The following is a 23,630-nucleotide window of genomic DNA, read 5'->3' as shown; positions in this document are numbered from 1 at the left end:
TTAATCAACGAGCAGCTAACTGCTGCTGAAGAAACTTTAACGGACTTTTATAAAATCATCGTCCAGTCCGAGGAAGAGATGGATGATCAGCCCAGACTGCTGTTCTCCCGGATTCCCCTGATAATCTTACACCGTATAGGTATGAAACACCTTTACGTTTTGCTGGTGATGCAGAATAGAGATAGTTGAAAATAGGTTAAATAAAGTTTTCATGCTGGGTTAAATAAAGTTTTAAAAGGTGTTTCGCCGAGAAACGCATGTCTGTCGCGGGAGCGCGCATCGCTCTAAACTCTCGCTTATTGATGAGAAAACGGACTGAAATATTACAGACGAGACAAAATTGTAAGATATTCGTAACATTATCATATTTCTTAACCATGTAAGCCATAAAACGGTGGGTTTTATTTCGCAGATTAATTGAAATAAATACGGTTTTTACAGCTTTATTCAGACATATGACTCGGACGTTTCTCAGTGTCTGATGAAAATGATGGTTTGAAATTCCACGATGTTTCTTTCAACACCATAATAGCTTAAAGCATTACAAAGCAGAGGCCCATTATGTAAAACATTTGATATCATCCTTAACTGTCTAGTCTATTAATGTAGGGGGATACATTTTAATTTCTGAGCCTGCCAATATTTGCATCCCCTGTCTACTGTCCTGTTGATATTAAACTTATAGCTGTAGCACAGAGAAGAAGTGTCATTATGTAGAAAAGGTAAAATCCCTCTTAACTATTTATTTCTCCATGTTAGCAGGGGATGCATTTTACGGCAATATGGAGTTTGAGCCTGCCTATATCTGCATGCCCTCTCTATTTTTGTCAAATGTTATCCTATTGATATAAAACTTATGCCAGCAGTTATGGGAACAAATGTGATTATGTAGAAAATGTTATTTCTTTATTATCGCTATTGCAAGGATACTGAAGGAAATAAATCTGACAATGCATCTTTGCTAAATGTAAAGCATGCAAAACCATTTTTTTTTGGTTTAACATAAAAATTAAAGAGTTAATATTGGCAGGCTCAGAAATTAAAATGCATCCCCCTACATTAATAGACTAGACAGTTAAGGATGATATCAAATGTTTTACATAATGGGCCCCTGCTTTGTAATGCTTTAAGCTATTATGGTGTTGAAAAAAGATCGGGGAATTTCAAACCATCTGCGGAGAACATTTTTATCAGACACTGACTGAAAAACGTTGGATTCATATGTCTCAATAAAGCTATAAAAAACGTATTTATTTCAATTAATCTGTGAAATAAAACCCACCGTTTTATGGCTTACATGGTTAAGAAATATGATAATGTTACGAATATCTTTAAAAGTTTTCTATTTGGTCATATTTCAGTCCGTTTTCTCATCAATAAGCGAGAGTTTAGAGCGATGCGCGCTCCCGCGACAGGGCATGAGTTTCACCCGCATTGACCACAATATTCACTGCAAACTTAAGATGCACCTGATACACTGCAAACATGATCACATGCAATTCAAACTAGAGATCAAACCAAACAGGATCGGGTCTCAATTATTGAAGATTAACAGAGACATTGGATATGGAAATTCTGGGAAGTGACCCAAAAACAAACGGAGGACAAAACAAAAAAATAAATGAAAAGTTGTTAGCCCACCCTCACAATCCTAACTGGGCGGACTAACAAAAAAAAAAAAACCTCTAAAAGGACAGCAGGATGCAGTGTCAACACTATAAAACAAAAATTACTAAATGCTTATTAAATCATTTTAATCAAGTCAATCTAAAACACGTTAAAAACACTGCATACATTCATCGCATTAACCAGCACTCTAAGATCAACCTTGGTCTAGCAGATCTGGTGCAGCCCTACCAGATAAAAACAATAGAAAAAAACATACAATTCATTCTGATTAAGAGACTAATGTTTAAACCTACCTGCGGCGTCGAACAACCACACGCCCAGGTAACGCTACCACCGGAACGTCATTAATAATGCAGCCCTGTATAAAAACACCAAATCAGCACAACTTACTTAAGAGAATCACTTTAAAACAGTTTCCCTCCAACCTACCATAGCCAGCAAACAGCATGGGCCCAACACACACCTGGTCTCACACACAGGAAATTAACGCTTGGCCACCACCCTTCCAGTTTCCCTTTTATGGAGGCTCAGGCTGTGGAGAGTGCGACACCTAATGGTACCACCTGTTACACACATCAAGCCTAAAAACCCAAATCTGTAACGAACTGAATGTTCTGTTCTATGTGGGGGTAATGGTTTACTGGTTTTGGGGCTGAAACCTGATATATAAAGTTGTGTTGTTGTTAGTTGCTATGGCAACAAGACTAGTTGACAGAGCGCGATAAAAAAAAATGGGAAATTTTGAGTTATTTTTCCATTGCATAGCACTAAATGAATCCTACCTACATTTCCAGGTCTCACTTTAACAGACTAGTTCTACCAGCTATGAACGACATGTAAAAGAATAGTCTGATTAGGGAGGGAAATACATTTGTGGTACAACCTTGTGTGGCAATAGTTTTATAAAATGTTACGCAAATTACCTCATTTTGTTCGACATCCTCCATATAAAATCCAAGCCACTGCCAAATTATTCATCCAGCTAGACTAGTTCATCTGACTCCTCTTCAGTTACCGTCTCATTCAGCCGCTCGCCTCAAACTCTCGCTGTCACCATGTTATTTGTTTTCTCCGCGCAGCGTGATTGTTAGAAGATTTTCATGTTGAGAGGGGGGAGGGTGCTATGAATGCACGTACGAAGCATTCATAGGGTGTGGGATAAACCATTCTCGCAGTGAATTTGATGGTGAAAGGTTATTATTTGAACAACAATTTATACGTGATAGTTGCGATATAGCCATTTTAACTATCGTACATTGAAAATGCATCGCCCAGCCCTAGTTGTAATCTTTAAAATTATTTTATTTTCATATTTTCTGAAATTTCTGACAAAATGTTTTATTGTTACACAAACCTAGTTCCGCTCCCGTCAAAGGGACATTGTTTAACTTTCAAACAAAATAAAACTTGTTCAGATGCACCAAGTGATTAAAGTGAAGTGTTTGGTTTTTACTTAAATTTTTAAACTTTTGTTTGTCTGCTTGTCCAGATCGCCCACGATGCTGTGTGTGTAAAGAGGAGGTTCTCAATAAGCTCAGCAACCAGAAGAGGAAGTCCACTTTAAATGAAAAGGAGCTGGAAGATCAACAGTTCAGAGAGGAAGAGAATCAACTCTGCATCAGTCAGGATGAAGAGCAGCTTGTGCTGAAACACGAAACTGGAGACATTTTAGTGACTCCTTCTGATGTACGAAAACTCAACAATGAAACAGAACCAAACCGGAACCAACTCATCTCTCAAGCTTTTCCAGAAGATGAGAACCAGGTTGAGGAAGGAAGCAATTCTGGAGAACCAGGAGAAAAGAGAGACAAAGAGCAGAAACAAAACAAGAGATGTCAGAAAACCATACGGCAAAAAGGAACTACTGAAGGTCCAAAACAAGAAAAGCACAAAAAATCTCACCTAAAGAAAAACTTATATCCTTGTACGGTTTGTGATAAAATCTTTTCCGGAAACGAGTCTTTGATGAGACACACAAGAATTCACACAGGTGAAAAACCTTTCACATGTATTAGTTGTGGAAAGAGTTTCAGTCTGAAAAGTAATTTAGCTAATCACATGAGGATTCACACAGGTGAGAAGCCTTTCACATGTATTAGTTGTGGAAAGAGTTTCACTCTGAAAAGTAATTTAGCTAATCACATGAGGATTCACAAAGGTGAGAAGCCTTTCACATGTATTAGTTGTGGAAAGAGTTTCACTCAGAAAAGTAATTTAGCTACTCACATGAGGATTCACACAGGTGAGAAACCTTTCCCATGTATTACTTGTTTAAAACGTTTCACCCATAGAAAGAGTTTATATATTCACATGAGGATTCACACAGGTGAGAAACCTTTCACATGTATTACTTGTTTAAAAGGTTTCACCCATAGAAAGAGTTTATATATTCACATGAGAACTCACAGTAGTCAGACTATTTAATGTGAACCTCAAGTACCAAGTTGCTCTGTAACTTGTCTTATTCTGTAATTACACCTGAGTGAAGTTGCCCCTCCATAACTCCTCCCACAGTCTTCAAATCTAACAAAATTGCTGTCAAACATTTTTGCAGCAAAAAAAGTCACTTTGCTGCTTTTGCTTTGAAAATATTGATGATAACCTCAGATGACCTCTGGATATCTGTTTTTTTTTTTTACTAATATCTTTAAAATTATACCTGAAGACAGTAGACTACAGCTACTAGGATTGGGATTAATGTTTTCTGTATTTGAATGTAAACATCACTCATTATTATTTGCATTATTTTTTATGTTTCTGATTGAGGAAAGAAATCCTGAGTCAGAGTGAATGCCAGACTTTGTGGTTTTTATGTAATAATAACGTAAATTTCCCATTGTGATGTTTTTTTTTTCCCAGTTTAGCTGTGGATTGTGACTCGTTTAAAGGTGTAGTTGGTGGCTGCATGCATCAGTGAAACCAAGCTTAGGCTAGTTGGACAAATCTGTTTTATTCACCAAGATTATATTCAAATTGAAATTACCAAGAATGTATTTTTTATCTTTTTTTATAATTGTGTTTATTATGTATTTTTGAACATTTATACAAAAACAGAAAAAGAAAGAACAATAACAGGGCAAAACTTATACATCAATGATACAAAAAACAAGACAGTCAAAATCGGAGGCATGTACATAAATTACAGCATCATATGAGAAACATAACCAATTTATACATACACGTCATTCGGATTCACATTACTGGTTTTTTAATTTTGGAATTTTGAAGTATTCAAGAATATGTTCCCATCTTTTTTTAAAAGCATTAAATTTCCCATTCATACAATATCTCAATCTTTCTAATACAATAACTTCAGAAAGTAAATTTTTCCATAGCTGGATCGAAGGGGCATCATAACCAACCCATTTAAGCATTATTGATTTTATGGCCAACATCAATAGAAATTGCACAATTTCTTTGTGAGTATCCAGATGACTGGGTATGAACCCAAGGAGACACAGGACTGGACTAGGGAGAAGTGTTTGTCCTATAGCGGAGCTAATTTCTCGACATACTGCTCGCCAGAATGCCTCTATAGTTTTACACTCCCATAAACAGTGAATTCTAGTCCCTGTAATTATTTTACATTTGGGACAATTTGGAGAGCTTCCTGGTGTGTACTTGCTATATATATATGGAGATATGTATATGTTATGTAAGATATTATATTGCATTTCTTTGTAACGGTTACATACTGAGATTCTAGAAGGCAGAGTCAAAATGTCTTCCCATGCTTCTGAATCAATTGTACTTTTCAGAGTTATGTTCCAGGTTGATCTCAAATTCTCCATATTATCTTTCTTTAGGGCTTGTAATTTAGCATAGAATCTTGACACAAATCTCCCACGTTTATGACAATCGAGAATACTGTTTTCAAGTAAATAATAATCCCCTTGGAACTCAAGTGAGTCCATTTTTGCCTTAACGTAATGCCTTATTTGAAGATATTTATAAAAATCCCTGGAGACAATGTTATATTGTGTTCTTAAGTCCTCAAATGTCTTGAATTTCCCATTGTTCCATAGATCGTGTATTCTAGTAATGCCAGCCTCTTGCCAAGACCTGAGATCAGGTCCAGCGCCCTCTACTGTCAGATCCGGATTATCTACCAGTGTTGTCAGAGATGAAAAATATTTGTTCTGACCAAACATTTTCCTCAAAATGCCCCATGCCTTAATAGTATTAGTAATTAAAAAATTATCTTTGACCATAAGTGGCAGTTCTCTGTTTTGTTTATTTAACATATTTATAGGGCGACAAGGTTTACAAACACTTTCCTCAATCTCAAGCCATGGATCTGCGTGTTTTTGGGTAGCCCACAGTGAAATAATTCTTGCTTGTATAGCCAGTACATAGTTCTCAACCTTGGGCAGACCCCATCCACCCAAGGTTCTGGGAAGTTGTAAAACCTCCATTTTAATTTTAGGTTTCCTGCCTGCCCAAATAAATTCTGATATTGCTTTATTGATTTCAGCTAAATCTTTAGAGTCAATCAACAAAAACAGCATAGACACTGGATAAATTAACTTAGGGAGAATTATCATCTTAATGAGGTTAACTCTCCCCAAAAAAGATATGGGGAGCTTCTTCCATCTCAGCAACTTATCTTTAATATGAATAATGATAGAATTGATGTTTTCAGAGTACAGCTGGTTAGTTCTAGGTGTAATGTGTATTCCTAGATATTTTAATCCTGTAGGAGCCCATCGAAATGGCTTGATGAAAGTTGGTTCTCCCTGGTCAATAGTGTTTAAAGGCATTATTTCTGATTTTCCGTAATTTACCTTGTACCCAGATATCTTACCAAATTTGTTGACACAGTCAATCAGAGCCGGGATAGATTTCACAGGGTCTGTCAAAGTTAACAGTATATCATCAGCGTATAATAATATTTTATACACTTTTTTTCCTATTAATATACCTTTAATATCATTGCTTTGTCTAATTGCAATTGCAAGTGGCTCTATAGCCAAGGAGAAAAGTAGCAGGGAGAGAGGGCTTCCCTGCGCCGTCCCCCTACTCAGTCCAAAAGGTGCAGATAAGAGGCCATTTGTCAACACCGATGCCGTGGGTTTTTTATAAAGAATTTTTACCCAATTTATAAAGTTTTCTCCCAGTCCAAATCTTCTCAACACTTCAAACATATACTCCAGTTCGACACGGTCGAAGGCCTTTTCAGCATCTATTGAAACAATGATGCCTGGTATTTGTGTCTGGTTAAGGTGTTGAATGATATTAATAAGTCGTCTAGTATTATTTGATGACAGGCGCTCCTTTATAAAGCCAGCTTGGTCTATATTGACTATGCTGGAAACTACATTTTCCAGTCTAGTGGCCAAAATTTTGGATAAAATTTTCATGTCTACACCAAGCAGGCTAATTGGTCGATATGACGAACATTGTTCTGGGTCTTTATCTTTTTTTGGGATTACAATAATATTTGCCATATACATGGTATCAGGTAATTTCAATTTTTCAAGTGATGTATTAAAGACTCGTAATAATGAGCTAATTTTGCCTTTTAAGGTTTTAAAAAATTCAACAGGATATCCATCAGCACCTGGACATTTACCAGATTGTAGTGAAGAAATGGCCTTTTCAATTTCTAGAGTTGTTATAGGTCCTGCTAATATGTTTGCCTGTTCTGGTGCCAATTGTGGTATATTTAATTTATCCAGCAGTTCATGTTCTAGTGCACCTTTTTTTACTTCAGAACAATACAATTTTTCATAAAACTGTTTGAAGCATTCATTTATGCGTCTATTATCCATATAACGACGACCGTTTTCGTCCTGAATTGAGGATATAAAGTTTGTGCCAGGGGATTTGTTTACTAATCTTGACAAATATTTATTTGGTTTGTTACCGTGTTCGAAGAACTTTTGCTGCGCAAATAATATATCCTTTTCAGCTTTCTTTGTTGTTATATCAGATAGTGAGGCACGGGCTGTTTTGAGTTCCCCTAGAATTTTATCTGATTTGGATAAAATATATTCCTCTTCCAATTTTTTAATTTTGTTTTCAATTTTATTTTGTTCTGCTAATTGTTCTTTCCTCTTACGACTGGAATATGATATTATTATACCCCGCATATAAGCCTTAGAAGCATCCCATACTAATCTGGGGTCAGTATTACTATTGTCATTGAGTTCTAAAAAGAAGTCTGTCTGCTCTTCTAGCAATTTTGTAAAATCTTCATTTAGCAGCAGCAATCTATTTAACCTCCAGGAAGCTGTGCGATCCAGTGGTCTGGGTGGCTGCATGGCCAGCCTAACAGGAGCATGGTCAGAGAGGGAAATAATTCCTATCTCTGTTTCTTCCACGAGGTGGACCAAATGATTCGAGATAAACAAATAATCGATGCGTGTCAACGTTGAATGTGGCAACGAGTGAAAAGTAAAACTTTTTATTGAGGGGTTAAAATGCCTCCATATGTCCATTAAATCCAGTTTCTCTAGGATATTTTTTACAGCCCTAGAATTTTTAGACTGGGTGTTTTGGGGGGGGCACCTGTCCATATGAGGGCATAAAGAACAATTAAAGTCACCACCGATAAGTATGTTTGGGCAATCCATCTCAGCAATTTGACTGAGGAGGACCGCAAAGAAATCCTCATCATTTATATTTGGGCCATATACACTGCCAAGCAAAAACCTCTCTCCATATAAAATACCCTTAATCAAGATGATTAAGGGTGTCTTTGAATGTGTCTGAAACTGTGAAAGGGAGATTTTTATGTATTAAGATTATGACCCCCCTTTTATTTGTTGAGTATGATGAGAAATAGACTTGTCCTACCCATTCTCTTAAATATTTTTTATGTTCCTCATCTGTGAGATGAGTTTCTTGTAGAAATGCTACTTGGTTCCTGTCCTTTTTTAAACTATTTAGGATAGCCTTCCTTTTTATTGCATTATTAGAACCTTTTACATTCCATGTGCAAACCTTAATGCTCATCTATATTAGTGTTACTTAATGCTGTCTTTTAAAAAGACATCAATAAAATAAAATACAAAGTTACACTGCAACATGCCTGCCTCAAATTGTGTTCTGTGCTGACAAACCAACAAAAAAGTTCCAAGCAAAAACTCGAACATTACACAAAGCTTGGACCAGATTCTAAAGAAATAGTAACCATAACAAACTACATAAAAAAATAACAATAACGAACTTGTCATACCCTAACTCTAAGGTACAGCAGGTGTGGGGATCCTATGAAGAACCAAGATCAGAAGAAAAAACAAAAGAAGAATGAAGCATCCTGCCCTCTCTGGGTCTGAATATTAAGCCCCCGTGGATATACGAATGTGAAATATAATGAAGATGTTTCATCTCAACACAACGTTCTTATTTGTAAAACAGTATAAGCAGATCTGATTTAAACTTACGAATAATGTTAAGGTACCTATCTTACGAGTGTTCAGTGTTTACCTCTCATCATTACTCAGTCTTTTATGCCCACTCGAACGTGTGGAAAGGTCCATGTGAAGTCATTTATGAAGTGTCTTGATGAATTCGTTAATTTCTTTCATGTCAGATAGGGATGTGGTCGTCCCATTCTGGTTGAAGATCTTGATAACCGCAGGGAACAGGAACGCGTACCTGACACCGGCCTCTCGCAGCTGTCGCCGAGCGCCTGAGGACTCCTGTCTCTTTCTGACAATTTCCGCAGAAAAATCCTGGTAAAAGGAGACTCTGCGATCTTCTACTTGAATTATTCCTTTATTCCTTGCAGCGTTGAGAATCTTTTGTTTATCGATGTAGTTGTGGAGTCTCACCAGGACTGCCCGTGGATGGTCTCGGTCACTTCGCCCGGCCGGGGGTCCTGTGCGGTGGGCTCTTTCGATTTTTATCGGTGTCTGCTGCAGTCCCAGGACTTTAGGGATCCACTCCTCGAAAAAAGCCGCCGGTTCTCTGCCTTCTTTTAGTCCCATAATCTTAATGTTCTGGCGCCTGCTTTGGTTTTCGAGGCTGTCCAGCCTTTCCAGTGCTCTTTCAATAGTTTTCTCCATGCCGTCCATTCTAGGTGCGCTTTTTGTTGTTACGTCTTCCAGATCAGAAATGCGCTGTTCAGCAGCAGCCATTCGCCGCGTCATGCTGTCGAATTTTTCTGCGAGTTCAGAGACTGGTTTAAGAATTGCAGCTACTTTTCTGTCCAGTATTTCTTCAATATTCTTGGTAACTCGCTCTACTATGATGTCTTCTTTTAGAGTGTTAGCTTCTTCCACGTCACTCTCAATGCTCCCCTGCTCCATGTCTTCAGCCACATCGTCTTGGTCGTTTTGGCTAGCTGCGGGTATGCTAGCATTAGCCCCACCTTTCGGACCTCCTTTCTTCTTTTTGCTCGATGCAGCGGGTACAAAAAAATTATCTAGAGACATGTCGAATCTTACCACAACTATTGTTTCAGTTCACGCGGTGGGTTGTTGTCTTAAATTATATATTTACTTCGACCCAGAGAGGAGACGAAAAACTCACGACTAATCCGCAGCATGCATCACGTGATCCCCCCCAAGAATGTATTTTAATTGTGTAAGATATTAAAAATGTATAAATTACATTACAAAAGTGACTAAAAAAGAAACGGTACCTATAATCCTTATATAATAGTCAATTTAACATGTTCTACTCTATCATTATGTTCAACCAACTTGTGAGTAAAATGTAAAGTTGAATTATATCTTCTTCATTCACTTAACATTTATCTGTATTTACAACTGTACGTTTAGTCTTGATTCAAAGATTAAATGAATAAAAGATTTTTCACCATGTGTTGTGCAATATAACAGGCAAAAAGCTACAAGAAAAAAATATTTTTAAGAAAGTGAGATTGTTTGACAGATTTCAAAACGTACACTGCCAAAAATGCAAATAAACTGTTAATTTAGTTTACATAGCAACAGCAGCAATGATTAAAATTAGACAGTTAAGATTTGATGAGTAGTGACCACAAACAATTTCACAAAATGACAACTTATATCTGAAAGAACATAAGCTCTTCTTTTAAGATTTTTCAATGTCAAAAGACTAAAATCAAAGTTAGTTTTCAACTTGTGTAAAAAACTAAATGATGCTTTGTCTACTCAATTCTTGACATGACTGTTTTAATAAAAAACAAAACAATGGAAATCCATGGAAGCAACTTCAATGGAAAAAAACATTTGAATTAGAAAGCAGCTTTAAGAAACCCAATTAGTGCACATAGAAACACAGAATGTCTGCATGAAAATTAGTTAGTAGGCCTGTCGCGATAAACGATAAATCGATTAATCGTACAATAAATTAAAACTATCGACATCATTTTAATTATCGGCATTATCGTCTCTTCTGTCCTTTTTCTCTTTCTGTTGATGACACTGAATGAAAAAAAGGCTCAACACCGGTGCTCTCCACTGATCCTCCCTTCCTCATTTCCTCAGTGTAAAGCCCAGCGCACACTACACGATCTTAGAGCTGCCAGCCGATTGTCGGCCCATTTTCAAAACCTGACAGACCACACATTAGCCGACAGAAATCCTTGGTATAACGGTTCGATCGGTTCGGTCCTGCCGTGTGGTGTCCAACAATGGGCACAAAATAATGGCTACAAGTCCAGTGAACTAATTTTAAAACCAGACATTAATCAATGCTTTACTACAATCTACCTGCAATGCATGTAACTAGTGTCAGCGTAAAGTCCTGACTGAATGAAAATCATTATAACCTGTTTACGTCACGTTAACGAAGAACAGCTGAAAAGTTACCGGGTTTATCAACTGCGGTAACAATTTCGCTCCAACTCCTCCCCTTGTCATTTCTATATTCTTTGCATGTTGAATAAACATTAATGTTGTTTCCACGTATCATCTCCAATGTCCGCTGGACTTCGGGTTGCGCCGTGTCAGCTGTTTGGGATTCCCCTCTGTAATTTCCCCTCAGAAGGAGGAGAATCTGCGCTTTCTGATTGGCTGCCTGTCACATTCAACAGGCTGCATTAACTCTCCCAGTCAGGGAAAAACCCTGATTTGGATCGGAGCTGTAACGACGATCTACCATAACACACCACACAATCTTAGAAAGACCAACGTTCTAAGATTGTTGTCAAGGGGAAAAATAGGAGCAAAAAATCATGTAGTGTGAACTATTGCATCAGGTAGTCGATGTGCCCATCTTCTCTATTTAAATCTAATTATTACTGAAGGGCAACATAATATACACACTTCATAATCTTTTGGTTGAATGCAGTATTTATTTCCACTTTTACTTTATGTTGTTTAGGGGTTTTTTTCCAAGTGTGTTTTTTGTTAATGGAGACTGAGAATCCATTTTATTTTCGTTTTTGGTTGTTTTGTTTTGTTCATCAGTTCCAGTGTTAAGTGTTCTTTTGAAAATAAAGTTGTCAGGTCTAAATACCTATTAAACAAACACAGGAAAGACAAGAGAGTTAGATTCTTTGTTTCTCGCGAGGAGAGCAGACAGAGATGTGCTTTCAGTTACAAATCTCCAAACTGCTCTGAAACACATCTGTCTGCTCCTCTCTTTTATTGCTTTTAGGAACCCTCTCACACTGAGCATTGCAACCCTAAGGGGTGGGGTCAACAATTCATCACATGGTTGCAGCGCTAATAACATTCACTATCTAGACACATGTTATCTACACTCTAGATCCCTTTTGCTCCAGGCACGGTGTCGAATCGGACACGTTGTATAGCTTCAAAGCAACGGCTTTGTAGCACAAAGAAGAACAAAGCAGAGTTTATTGTAGTACTGTAAAACTCTGCTGGGAGCAACTAACACCTCCATCTCTCAGAGAGTCCTGCTGAGAATATCTGTCACCTCTCTTTCTCTCTCAAGGAAGCCTTAGGAAGGAATCAGAGTTATTTAACACACAGAAACATTACTTATACTAAGAGTAAAAGAGTAAAAGCATATAAGTAAACATTATCTAAATGTAACTACAAGGCTACATGATACAACGAATATTTGATAATACTAATAATACAATTTACCCAACAAAAGTGTATCTATCTTTGGCAGGAAATCACATGCATTATTACGTCATTTCCATTAAATCAGTGTAAAAAGGTCTTCAAACAATATTATCGTTTATCGCAATAATTTTTGAGACAATTAATCGCTCAGCAAAATTTGCAATTGTGACAGGCCTAGTTGTTAGTTAAATATAAACATTTCTCAAGTATTTTGTGTCACTTGTTTATCTGAATAGCTTAACAAATGGATTATTTCTCAAGAATTAGTTGGTTTTTAGGTTGTAGTTCTGCAATAAAAAACTACAAAATATAAATGGATCCCTTTGTTCTTTCACATCAGACACTTTGGCCCCTTTATGTTAAGCACAACATATCTGGTGATTGCAGGTAGACAATATAGCACTCCCCTCTGAGCAACTTGTAAGACGAAGGAAATTGTTAGAGTTTATATTGTGACCTGATGCTGGCTTATTAAAATCCATGCAGTGTTGTAAATACAGGAAAAGTCGCTGTGTTCCATCCTCAACATGTTAAAATCTCCATCAGATCTTGCAGAAGATCATATTTCTCAGATAACTTTAAGTCCTTTATTCAGAGGCAGGATATTTTAGTCAATTTTGAGGCATAAAGAACGTGGTTTGATCATAAAGTGAAAGGATGAGCTGAAAGACTCCAGCTGAGAATTTAACAAGAATCACTAATGATTATACCTCAACGTCTATGAAGTTTAATCAAAATACAGCTCATCTAAAAATGTTATACGTCCAGGATGCAACAGAGGAAGGCATCTAGCTTGCATGCAGTTTCATGTGTTTATTCAAACTACATTTAATGCTGAAAGATTTTTTACACCTGTGACACTGAAACGAAATCTTTTGCCTGAAGCTTTTTCCACAGGTGGAACATGAGAAATGCTTCTCAACTGTGTGAACTCCCAGGTGTTTGTTCAAAAGAGTTTTTGTAGTAAAGCCTTTTCCAAACATGGAAAAGGCTTCTCACTTCTGTGTATTCTCATGTGATCAATTAAATCACTCAGTAGACTGAAACCTTTTCCGCAGATCATGCATTAGAAGGGATTTTCACCTATGTGGCTTCTCAGGTGATCAGTTAAATGTTCTTTTAGGATTACTTTCTCTTTCTCCACAGGTCACACATTGGAAAGGTTTTTCATCCGCATGGTTGCTCATGTGGAGCGTTAGCTGCTGTTCCTCGTTGAAGCTTTTCCCACACGTCAAACATTGAAAAGGCCTCTCAACAATGTGGATTCTCATGTGCCTACTTAAAGTTATTTTGAGGCTGAAACTTTTTCGACAAGTACTGCATTCTGGTGTGTAGCTTTATATGACATCTTTGACTGAAGCTTTTTTCCGCAGGTCAGGCATGAGTGAGGCTTCTCACCTGTGTGAATTTTCAAATGCATATTTAAGTTGCTACTAGTAGAAAAACATTTTTCACAAATGTTGCAAAAATACAGGTTTTTATCTCGGTGCATCTTTTTGTGTCCTTTTCGTTTTGACTTATTTGTGGTTTTCTGATTTTGTTTCAACTCTTCATCTCTATCCATTTTTTCCTGATCCTGGTTGTCATGTTTGTTTCCATCTGGTTCTGGTTCTTTATTGTATTTTTCCTCACTAAATATCGTCACCATAAAGGTCTCAGTCTCCTGTTTCAGTTCATGCTGATCTTCATCCTGACTGATGCAGAGTTCTTCCTCTTCCTCTTTTACCTGTTGATATTCAGGCTGTTGATTTTCCAGCTCCTCCTGCTCTTCTGTTCTCTGCAGAGGTTCTGGTTGGCCCTGGTCCAAACCGGATTTGCTCTCTTGGCCATAAAGAGTCTCTTCCTCTTTGACATCATGCTGCAAAATATCTGGACATGCAGAAAGATAGATTATGTATGCAAGCAAGTGATTCATAGAAACATGCTTGTAAACCAGATTGAACCATCAAATTATGAACTAAATACACATGCAATGATGAACTAAGTACTCCACCTCACTGTTGGAGTGTCTACTTCTTTGTGACTTAAAAAACACTAGAATAAATAATTTCAAATAGCTGGAATAAACATGGCAGGTCATCACTAGTTAAGGTTAATAAATGCTCATTTGCATTTGCTGTAGAAAAATAATCTGGGGAGTATTTTTACTGCACCATGTCTTTTCCTTTTATTTCAGTTATATTATTATTAAACATTCCTACTATTACCCGAGTAAAATATCTGGATACTCTACCCAACATGAGTAACTTCAATGAATAAAGAACAAACATTTTAACCAAAAATACAAGCGACACAAACATGTTAAAGTGAGACCTCTTTTTTCTCCACAAGCTTTGTTGTTCTAATGCTATTTTCTGTCCTCTGTGTGTATTGTACTATTTGCAGATCAGTAAGTGTTAAGGAAAAATGATTATTTTTAATGCTTAATACAGTTAATCTTAAAAGATATATGGAACACTCTTATTTTGAACAGGTTTGTGTTGAGCATTTAAAACTAAACCAGATGGGTAAGCATTCAGAGACACAGGAACCAAATGCAGATTAAGCGAGATCTCTCAATGGGACCCCCACTGTGAGGCCGGGCCACAGGCGAAGCCATAAAATTAGCATTTTCCTTGGGAGACAGAGACTTTAGATTTCTCAGGTATCTGTGAGGTCTTATCTCAGGATCGTTCTGTACTCAGAATGACCGTGGGAGCCACAGGGGGTTAGGGCCAGCGATCCGCTCTTTTGTTTCGGTAGAAGGCAGATGGTCCTTTGATCTTTGCGTAGATCAGGGGGAGTTTCCAAGTTTCTCTGAGTGCTAAGGGAGTTTCCAGTTGGTTAACAAGAGGAACGCCTAGAATGCATAAATTAAATAGGAAAACACCCACTCAGTATAAAATTTAGTGTCACCACTAAATTGTCAGAGAGCGGCCACCATTTTGCCTTTTTGCATTGGCTCTCTCTCCAAAGACGTCTTTGCTTTTTTGTTTGTCTTTGTTTTGTGTTTGTCTGTCTTCCCCTTTGTCTGTCTTTATTTTTATGAGAAAATGCATATCTCTGTTCCTCTGCAGCTTTGTTGTTCATTGCTTTGTATGAGATTAAACTCTGCGATCTGTGACGTCAACACGCTTTGTTGTTGTTTCGTTTTAGCAGCGCGCCGTCGCTCGTCGAGGATCCCGGGCAAATTAAAGAGGAAAGAGCCAAACTTTTTGTCCAAAGTTAACATTAAATTACCTCTTTTTTACATAAGCTACACTATATATGATCACTGGAAATACTTCATCCATGTAGACATTACTTACTGTAAATGTTACTTTTATTTAAAGTTTGACATTGGGAAGAAACAGTTTCTTCTGCTTGAATGTGTTATTTTGCACATATCTGAAATAATCTTAATATTAGTCTTAAAAATACCAGTATTTGCAAATAACTATATTTTAGTTTTTGATGTCATTACGTTAAAATATTAATCAGATACATTATGATCAGCTACTCAGTACTTGAGCAACTTTAAAAAAAAATCTTGAGTAATTTTGGGACGACAGCCCTTACAACTACTCTATATTTTTGAATAAAAACCCCTCTAACTTCAGTAGTTTTTAGTAACTAGACCCGTCCGGTGTCTAAGCCTCCTTTAGCTCAAGGCCCGAGCCCAGCTTTCAGCACTCGTTATGTCTCGTTCTTTTCCGTTTCTTCTCGTTAGAAAACAACAACAGAAATAGCCCCAAATTCACAACCACAACGCACATCTGTCATTAGTGCGGATCATTTTTCACACACCAACACCTTTTGTGAGCTCCGAAGGTAAAAACAGCTTAATTTAACCTCCACGCAAACGATACCCTTAAATACCCCCAATCAGAGAAACGTTGTAACCGCTGGTGTTTCGTACCTATTCGTCGTACGATGATTTGGGATGTCCAGGTGAAATCCAGCAGTCTGCTCTTTTCATCCACTTCTTCAAACTCTGTGAATGTTTCTTCATCGGGAGTTAACTGCTCGCTGATAAACTCTCACACTGAAGACATTCTCACTGCAAACACTCACCTATTCAGCTTACAGCAAATTATTTTCTCCTAAATTATTAGTAGAAGCAAAATAGCTAATGTTGTTAGCGACTCAGCTCTTCTTCTGTTGGTTTCCTTGACTACGGTAGGGTAGTAACGAAGTACCGCCTCCTTCTGGTGGGGAATTAAAACAACAACAAGAAGAAAGCAATTAAATTCGGTTTAATCACTTTGTTTCACGTAGTACAAGTTAATTACCAAAGGACACATTTTTATTTTCATTCTACTCAGATTAATTGTTGGCTCTTTAATATACATGTTTGTGTCTCATGTGTCCCTGAAATCACTTCCTGGCTGCCGTTTTTCTCAGATTTCCATAAAACATCCTTTCTATATTCTGCTCTCTAACTTTGTCATATTTATCTTATTTTATATTTAATCCAGATATTTTATATAGCTTGATGGATGTAAACTACAATATCAAGGTACATTAACAAAAAATAGCCAAATTATAAACAGCAATCTAAATACAATCTAAACATACTATATAAATTATATTACAATTTCAGTTTAGTTATTAATCAGTGCAGTAAAAATTCAGTTGATTCAAATTTGCAAAATTTTTTATCTAAGGATATCAAGCAGCACTGAGTTACTGACTTTGCAACAATAAGATCTCCAGACAGAACATGAAGACAATAATAAGGAGAAGCCTAGTCTTGATTTAACCTTTTTAATTTGAATCCAAACTGTCAGTCCAGTGTTTTTATTCATGTCTTCTTAAATTCACCTAATTTTGTTTGAAAGTTATTATTCTATGTATTTTTGGTGCCTTCCTTTGCCTGCAAATTCATGACTTTTAAAGCCTAAATGTGCAACAATTCATAAAGGACATTATCATAATACTGACTTATATGTTGCAGAAATAAATCTATTTAATCCTCCAGTTTTAGAAAGGACACACTTCTGTGAAGTAGACAGTATGCAGCTATGGCATATTTATTTGTTTAGACTGCAATAAAAATATGACGCCTGCAATAAATTTTAAATAAAGTTTAATGCTGGAGAAAATTTTATTTTCTTTTAAAGTTAATAGGAAACTGCATCAAATCAGTTTTCACCCAGAAATCAATCATACATGCAAATATTTTGAAAATAACGGCATGTTATCAAGATGGATATAATGAATTAATTTTTTTTCTACAGTAGCTGAATGGACAACTCGTCGTCAGTCAATTATTGCAATGAATACAAAGAAAAACACAAACTTTGTGGCTTTTCACTACAACTGATTTTTGGGATGGAAACCTATAATTTGTAAGAGGTGGAGCAGGAATGCCATCTTAAAGGGGACTTGTTATGTTTCCTTGAACGAGTCAGGATAGGACTGCGGGCTACACAAAACACCTTCATAACATTTTTTACCCAAAATAATTCGCAGACACAGATTTAGACTATTTTGAGCTCTTTTCAGAATGAGCCGTTTTAGGGCCTCTTGCTTTTTCCAGCAGCCATTGTACAGCACATACAGCAGTAAAACCAGCTGACCAAACGTGCTCAAGCTTTGCTGGAGCAGTTGCTCTGCAACTGAGGTTGCTAGGTAACAGGGCAATGCCTGTTGATATATAACATTATATTACGAAAGGATTTTGAAACAGTTTGCTGTCTAGACACCAAACAATATTAACTTGTTCTGTTTTTGAACACCTGGAGCCTTTCTAGAAGCAGTAGAGACCCAAATGGACGTACAAAAATGTACAATAACTCTTTGAAGAACCTTGAATTAATGAATTGGAGCGACATCAAAATTTTTTGGGATCAATAAAGTATCTTTTGAATTTGAATTGTAAAAGTGAAAAAGCCAGACTTTAGTAAACAACCAACAATTGATTTTATGAGAATGAGAATAGAAAAATTGTTGCAATGACTTTAAATTGTAGTAACATTTATATGTAAATACCTGAGCTTAATGTGTTTAATAATTCTGAACAAACTGATGAGTTGGCAATAATTTTGCCTTTAGAACAAATGACAACTATTTTGATCCAGGTTTTGTCTTTTTCCATTGGCCTGTTTGACTTTAGCTTGTTTAACAATTAGCTTAATGTCCCCAATATATACAAGGAAGTAGTATACAAGGACGTTTCACATTCATATTTGCTAAATTTAAAGTCAACACTACAAACGGTATTAATGGTGTTGTCATTTATCATAATACATTTTCATAAGAATTTTGATTTATCGTTGCCACTATAAACTCCAATTAGTGACATTAAAAAAACCCTAAAACAGTCATTATTATCAGGATTGATAGTTTTACTATTTTCTCCACTGGTTGTTCCATAAAAGCATCAATAAGTACCATTAAATTTGAACATTCAAGAAGTGATATAAATTACACTTCTTTACAAAACTGGTATTTTTCCTAAAGAAGCTCATTACAAATGGGAATGTTTTTCAAGAGCAGTCATATTCCTAAAGTTACCTAAAAGAGATGTAATAAATAGTTCTTATTATCACTTTTATTGTTATCACAACGGCACCACAAAATTTCATAATAAAGCTTTATGTCCAACCCTAGTGAACAGTCACTATCTTTCATATTACATTAAAATATGTTAGTGGTTACTAACATCTTTATCTCTACACTGTATACAGAAGAAATGCTCCTAGCCAACGTGAGTCTTCATATGTTTGGTCAAACTACTTTTAAGGCTGTAGGTTTTAGTACATGCATTACATGTAAACGGTTTCTCCCCTGTGTGAGATCTCATGTGTCTATTCAGACGACTCTTTAACGTGAACGTTCTTTCACAGGTGTCGCATGAGAAAGGCTTGTCACCTGTATGGGTTCTCATGTGGTTATTCAAGCTGCTCCTCAGGCTGAAGGCTTTCTGACACATATCACAAAGAAAAGGTTTCTCCCCCGTGTGAGTTCTCATGTGATCCGTTAAACAACTTTTCTGAGCGAACCTTTTTCCACAGATCATGCAGGAGAAAGGCCTCTCACCTGTGTGGACTCTCAGGTGTTTATTCAAATGGTTTTTAGAGTTAAAACTTTTGTCACAAGCCAAACACTGAAAAGGCTTCTCACCAGTGTGAGTCCTCATATGTTCAGTTAAATTACACTTCAGACTGAACCTTTTCCCACAGGTGATACATGAGAATGGCCTCTCACCAGTGTGACTTCTCAAATGCTTATTCAAATGGTTTTTGGAGGGGAAACTTTTCTCACAGACCAGACATGGGAAGGGTTTCTCACCAGTGTGAGTTCTAATGTGCTCAGTTAAAATACATTTTAGACTGAAGCTTTTTCCACAGGTCACGCACGGAAAAGGCTTCTCACCTGTGTGAGTTCTCAAGTGAAGGGTTAAATTCGATTTTGTAGTAAAACCTTTGCCACATGTCTCGCATGAGAAAGGCCTCTCCCCTGTGTGACTTCTCATGTGTATCGTCAGGTTATTATTCTGGGAAAAGCTTTTATCACACATTTTACAAGAATATTGTTTCTTTTCTTTGTGAGCACTGTGCCCTTCTTGATTTGAGCTCTCAGAATACTGATTATATTGTCTCGTTTCCTGACCCCGTTCATTTAGCATTTGCTCTTCATCACTCTTTGACCCCCAGTCTTCTGAAATGCTTCCTTCCTGATCCTGGTTGTCACTTTCAGGGGAGTCCTGAGAGTCGAGCGGGTACCAGTTTGGTTCTGGTTCGGTGTGAAAGCTTTCCTCGTCAGTAGGCGTCACCATGAAGGTGTCAGACTCCTCCTTCAGCTCAAGCAGTTCCTCATCTTGACTGACAAGGAGCTCCATGTCTTCCTCTTTTATCTGCAGATGTCCAAACTCAACCTGCTCCTCTTTCATCTGCAGAGGTTCGGGATCCTCTTCATCAAATCTGGAGCTCCTCTCCTGATCGGCGAGCGCCTCCTCTTTCCAAACATCATCCTGGTGGATGTCTGGAGGGTTGAACAGTAAAGAGCCTGGGTCAATTAATGGTCTTAAACTCCCTTTAATAAAATTCCAGCGAACACTCTAAAGTTAGACGATGAGTTTGCAGCAGAGTGTGTCTTATTATCTGTTTCTGTGGGCTGAAAACTAAAGGATGAAATCTTTTGCTGTTATTAGCATAATGCTCTTTCGAAAGTGAAGTTTATAAAGCAGGGGTCTATAACTTCAGTCCTGCAGCACACCTGAATCAAAAGACTGAATTACTTCAGCATTGCAAGAAGTTTTTCAAAGGCCTGGTCAACAACTCTTCATTTGATTCAGGTGCGTTAGAGGACTATGCTCTGGTAATGAGCTGGCCAATATTAGCTCAGAATTACTCATCGAGGAGTAGAACAGCAATCAGCAAAAAAATCAGACTGACTCAAATTTTATTTGATCACTAAGTTCAAGATTATATGTAATTACTTTTATTGTTGTATGATACAGGTTAAGAAATTTATATAGAGAGTATTGCATTTCCACTCAATACTTTTGAGTTAACGGCCAACAATGCATCTAGTGTTCAGAATATGATGTATCTTGAATACTTTTAAATCTTTCTCCCACAATGTCCGGTTTTTCTATGGAGGAATTCTATGTTTACATCTCGATTGAGTTCTATAAAGTTTCATATTTTTGTTTTTATGTGAAAAATACCAGAGCAAAACAGGTCAAACGTGTTATTTCCATCCCTACATAAACATGACAAACTTTCTGTAAGAAGGAAAATAAGCTACATCTAAACTATTTTGACTACTTGAGTTAAATTCACAGGGTAATGTCATTATCTACCAGTTTTGGTGGTATTAAGAAATAGTTGTTTTGATATATACAGTATTGGATAAACAAAAATGAATACAATAGTGAATAAATCGATTTTCAACCAGTTTTCTGCAGCAAATAGTTAAGAATGTATAAACACGTTTTCACTGAGGATTTTTAACTGAAATTTTGAATCCACATTGATCACAGTGTCTGTATACAAAATAGACCAGGAGGTATTTGTCAATTTATTGCGATTTACTGAAAACGAAAAAATGTCCCCTTCATGTCCCTTAGGGCGCTCCGTAGATTAAAGATAAAAGTAAAAAAGATGAGGTGGAATCATATTTTAGTCGTTAATCAAATCGGAAGCCAGCTTCCTAATACAAGTCGAAAACAACTTTCTCTTCATTTCTACATTTAAACACAAAATAATCTTTTTTTACCTGCAGATATTTCGCAGCAGTGTGTGTCAGATACTGATTTGCTGAGATACAACCCGTCAGGAGCGTTTAATTATAGTTTATAGCTCCAACGTTCGCTATTTTGCTCGCAGCCATGTTGGATGCTGATCTCTGCGGAGCTTCATGAGCTTCCCGGCTTTCTGTGTCAGCATCCAGAACATAAAACGCACGCAGATTTCAAAATTTAGCAGAGAAATGACGTTAGCATCGCTCATTTTAATACCTTCTTGGGAGAAATCCAGCAGACTGGACTGATCATCGAGCTCGTCCTCCGATTTCACGATGACTTCTTCAAACTCTGGGTCGGTTTCTTCAGCAGGAGTTAAATGCTGGTTCATAAATCTCCTCTGCGGCTGAACTGAAGACATCTTTACTGCAAATACTCACATATTCAGAGAATAACTGTCTCCAATACAACGGCTAGCAATCCGTTTACATCCGCCGCCTCTTCTTCTACTGGCGTTTTTTTTTCTCCAGCGAGTGAACACACTACCACCCCCTAGTGGATGAAAGCAGAAGATAACAAAATATAAGGAGAAAATCCAATACATTTCTTAACTTTTTCTTCATATAGATTAAACACCCCATAAAAATTAGAAACCAATTTCGTAATTGGTCCATATAAAGCATTCAAATATTTTATTCTAATGTTATTGTTTTTTCCAACTAAAGATGGAAAACGGTATATAAAAACAGCATATATTAACTATTATTAAAAATAGTTAAATGTTGCACAAGATTATTCTCTCAAAGACAAACGTTATAAGACAAGTATTAAACATAGAAACATGAAGAAAAAACGTGAAAATTGGTTGGTAGAATTCACTTCATTTTATTTTTAATGAATCAAAGCATTTTATCAGCTAGTGAGCAAATTACACTAAAAGTCTATTTTTTTATAACAAATCTTTTGAATGGACACAGAGTGTCATTTTATATCACAATCAAGCAACTGTTGTCTTCAGTTGCTTGATCGCTGCATGTATCAGATATGATTTAAAAGAGATTTGACATCACAATTTAAAGTCTTCTGTCTCTTTAAAAACTGAAACTCTGCCTTCAGGATGTCGCCACATCACATCATCTCTATTAACACTTTAACAATGTTTTTACCAGCGGTTTACTGAAAAGTAGTCATGTAATGACCTCAGCAGATGGACAGTTCCACCAGGCGCTTGCTAATTGTTGCTGGCTAGTCTGAAGGAGCTGAGTGGGCAATTTCTCAAACATAAAAAAAAATTAAAAATCAAGGCAACACTCCAAATATGTTTTTGATGACGGACTAACATAATATGATCTAAAGCTCAAAGTTGATTTTATATCATACTGCCCCTTCAAATGACACATATTAAATAAGAATGCATTGACACAGCAAACATAATCTCTTAATTTAGGTTAAATTGTCAATCTGTAATACTAGCAGGAATAACCTCACTAATCTCCAATATTTTCAACATTGGTAGGCAAAAAGACTTAAGATGTTTGTGACATGTTCAGCCAGACAAAGCGATCTCATCTCATTATCCGACTTGAATCAAAACAACCTGTAGATTTAAGATGTTTTCCACGGTTTCTCATGTGTTTCACCATCTTTCTTTTAAGGCTGAATGTCATTTTACATGCGTCACATGAAAAAGGCTTCTCACCCGTGTGAATTCTCATGTGTTTGACCAGATCTCATTTTAGACTGAATGTCTTTTTACATGCATCACATGAAAAAGGCTTCTCGCCTGTGTGAGCTTTTAAGAGGCGAGTTAAATTGGATTTTTTTGGTGAAACATTTGCCACAGGTTTTACATGAGAAAGGCCTCTCCCCTGTGTGAATTC

The 23,630-nt window shown here is 36.8% G+C and overlaps 3 protein-coding genes across 4 annotated transcripts in view; 2 read left to right on the top strand and 1 right to left on the bottom strand.

Moving 5' to 3' along the window:
• Positions 1–23,630, top strand: part of LOC114155762 (gastrula zinc finger protein XlCGF8.2DB-like) — a 723,567-nt gene that overhangs the window by 18,213 nt on the left and 681,724 nt on the right. The window contains exon 2 of the mRNA XM_028035830.1: positions 3,119–4,186. Coding sequence (XP_027891631.1) covers positions 3,119–4,053 — 935 coding nt within the window. The 3' untranslated portion in view covers positions 4,054–4,186. Of the gene's footprint in view, positions 1–3,118 lie in introns of the transcript that reaches the window.
• Positions 1–23,630, top strand: part of LOC114155785 (gastrula zinc finger protein XlCGF57.1-like) — a 338,725-nt gene that overhangs the window by 18,126 nt on the left and 296,969 nt on the right. The window lies entirely within an intron of this gene.
• On the bottom strand, positions 16,799–22,293 carry LOC114155789 (zinc finger protein OZF-like). Its single transcript, XM_028035885.1, has 2 exons — positions 22,027–22,293; positions 16,799–20,546 (listed from the first exon to the last, which is right to left on the bottom strand). The coding sequence occupies exons 1-2, from the start codon at positions 22,169–22,171 to the stop codon at positions 19,261–19,263; spliced, it is 1,431 nt and encodes a 476-aa protein (XP_027891686.1). The 5' UTR covers positions 22,172–22,293; the 3' UTR covers positions 16,799–19,260.

This window comes from Xiphophorus couchianus, chromosome 13, assembly GCF_001444195.1.
Source record: "Xiphophorus couchianus chromosome 13, X_couchianus-1.0, whole genome shotgun sequence".
NCBI lineage: Eukaryota > Metazoa > Chordata > Actinopteri > Cyprinodontiformes > Poeciliidae > Xiphophorus > Xiphophorus couchianus.
The sequence above is the reverse complement of the archived record's forward strand: the minus strand, read 5'-3'. Positions and strand labels throughout refer to the sequence as shown.

Bases quoted from the DNA above. Each gene is read 5' to 3' on its own strand.
- LOC114155789 (XM_028035885.1), bottom strand. From the start codon at position 22,171: ATGTCTTCAGTTCAGCCGCAGAGGAGATTTATGAACCAGCATTTAACT. The intron at 20,547-22,026 runs GTATTAAAATGA...TCAACCCTCCAG, and splicing joins GCTGGATTTCTCCCAAGAAG to ACATCCACCAGGATGATGTT.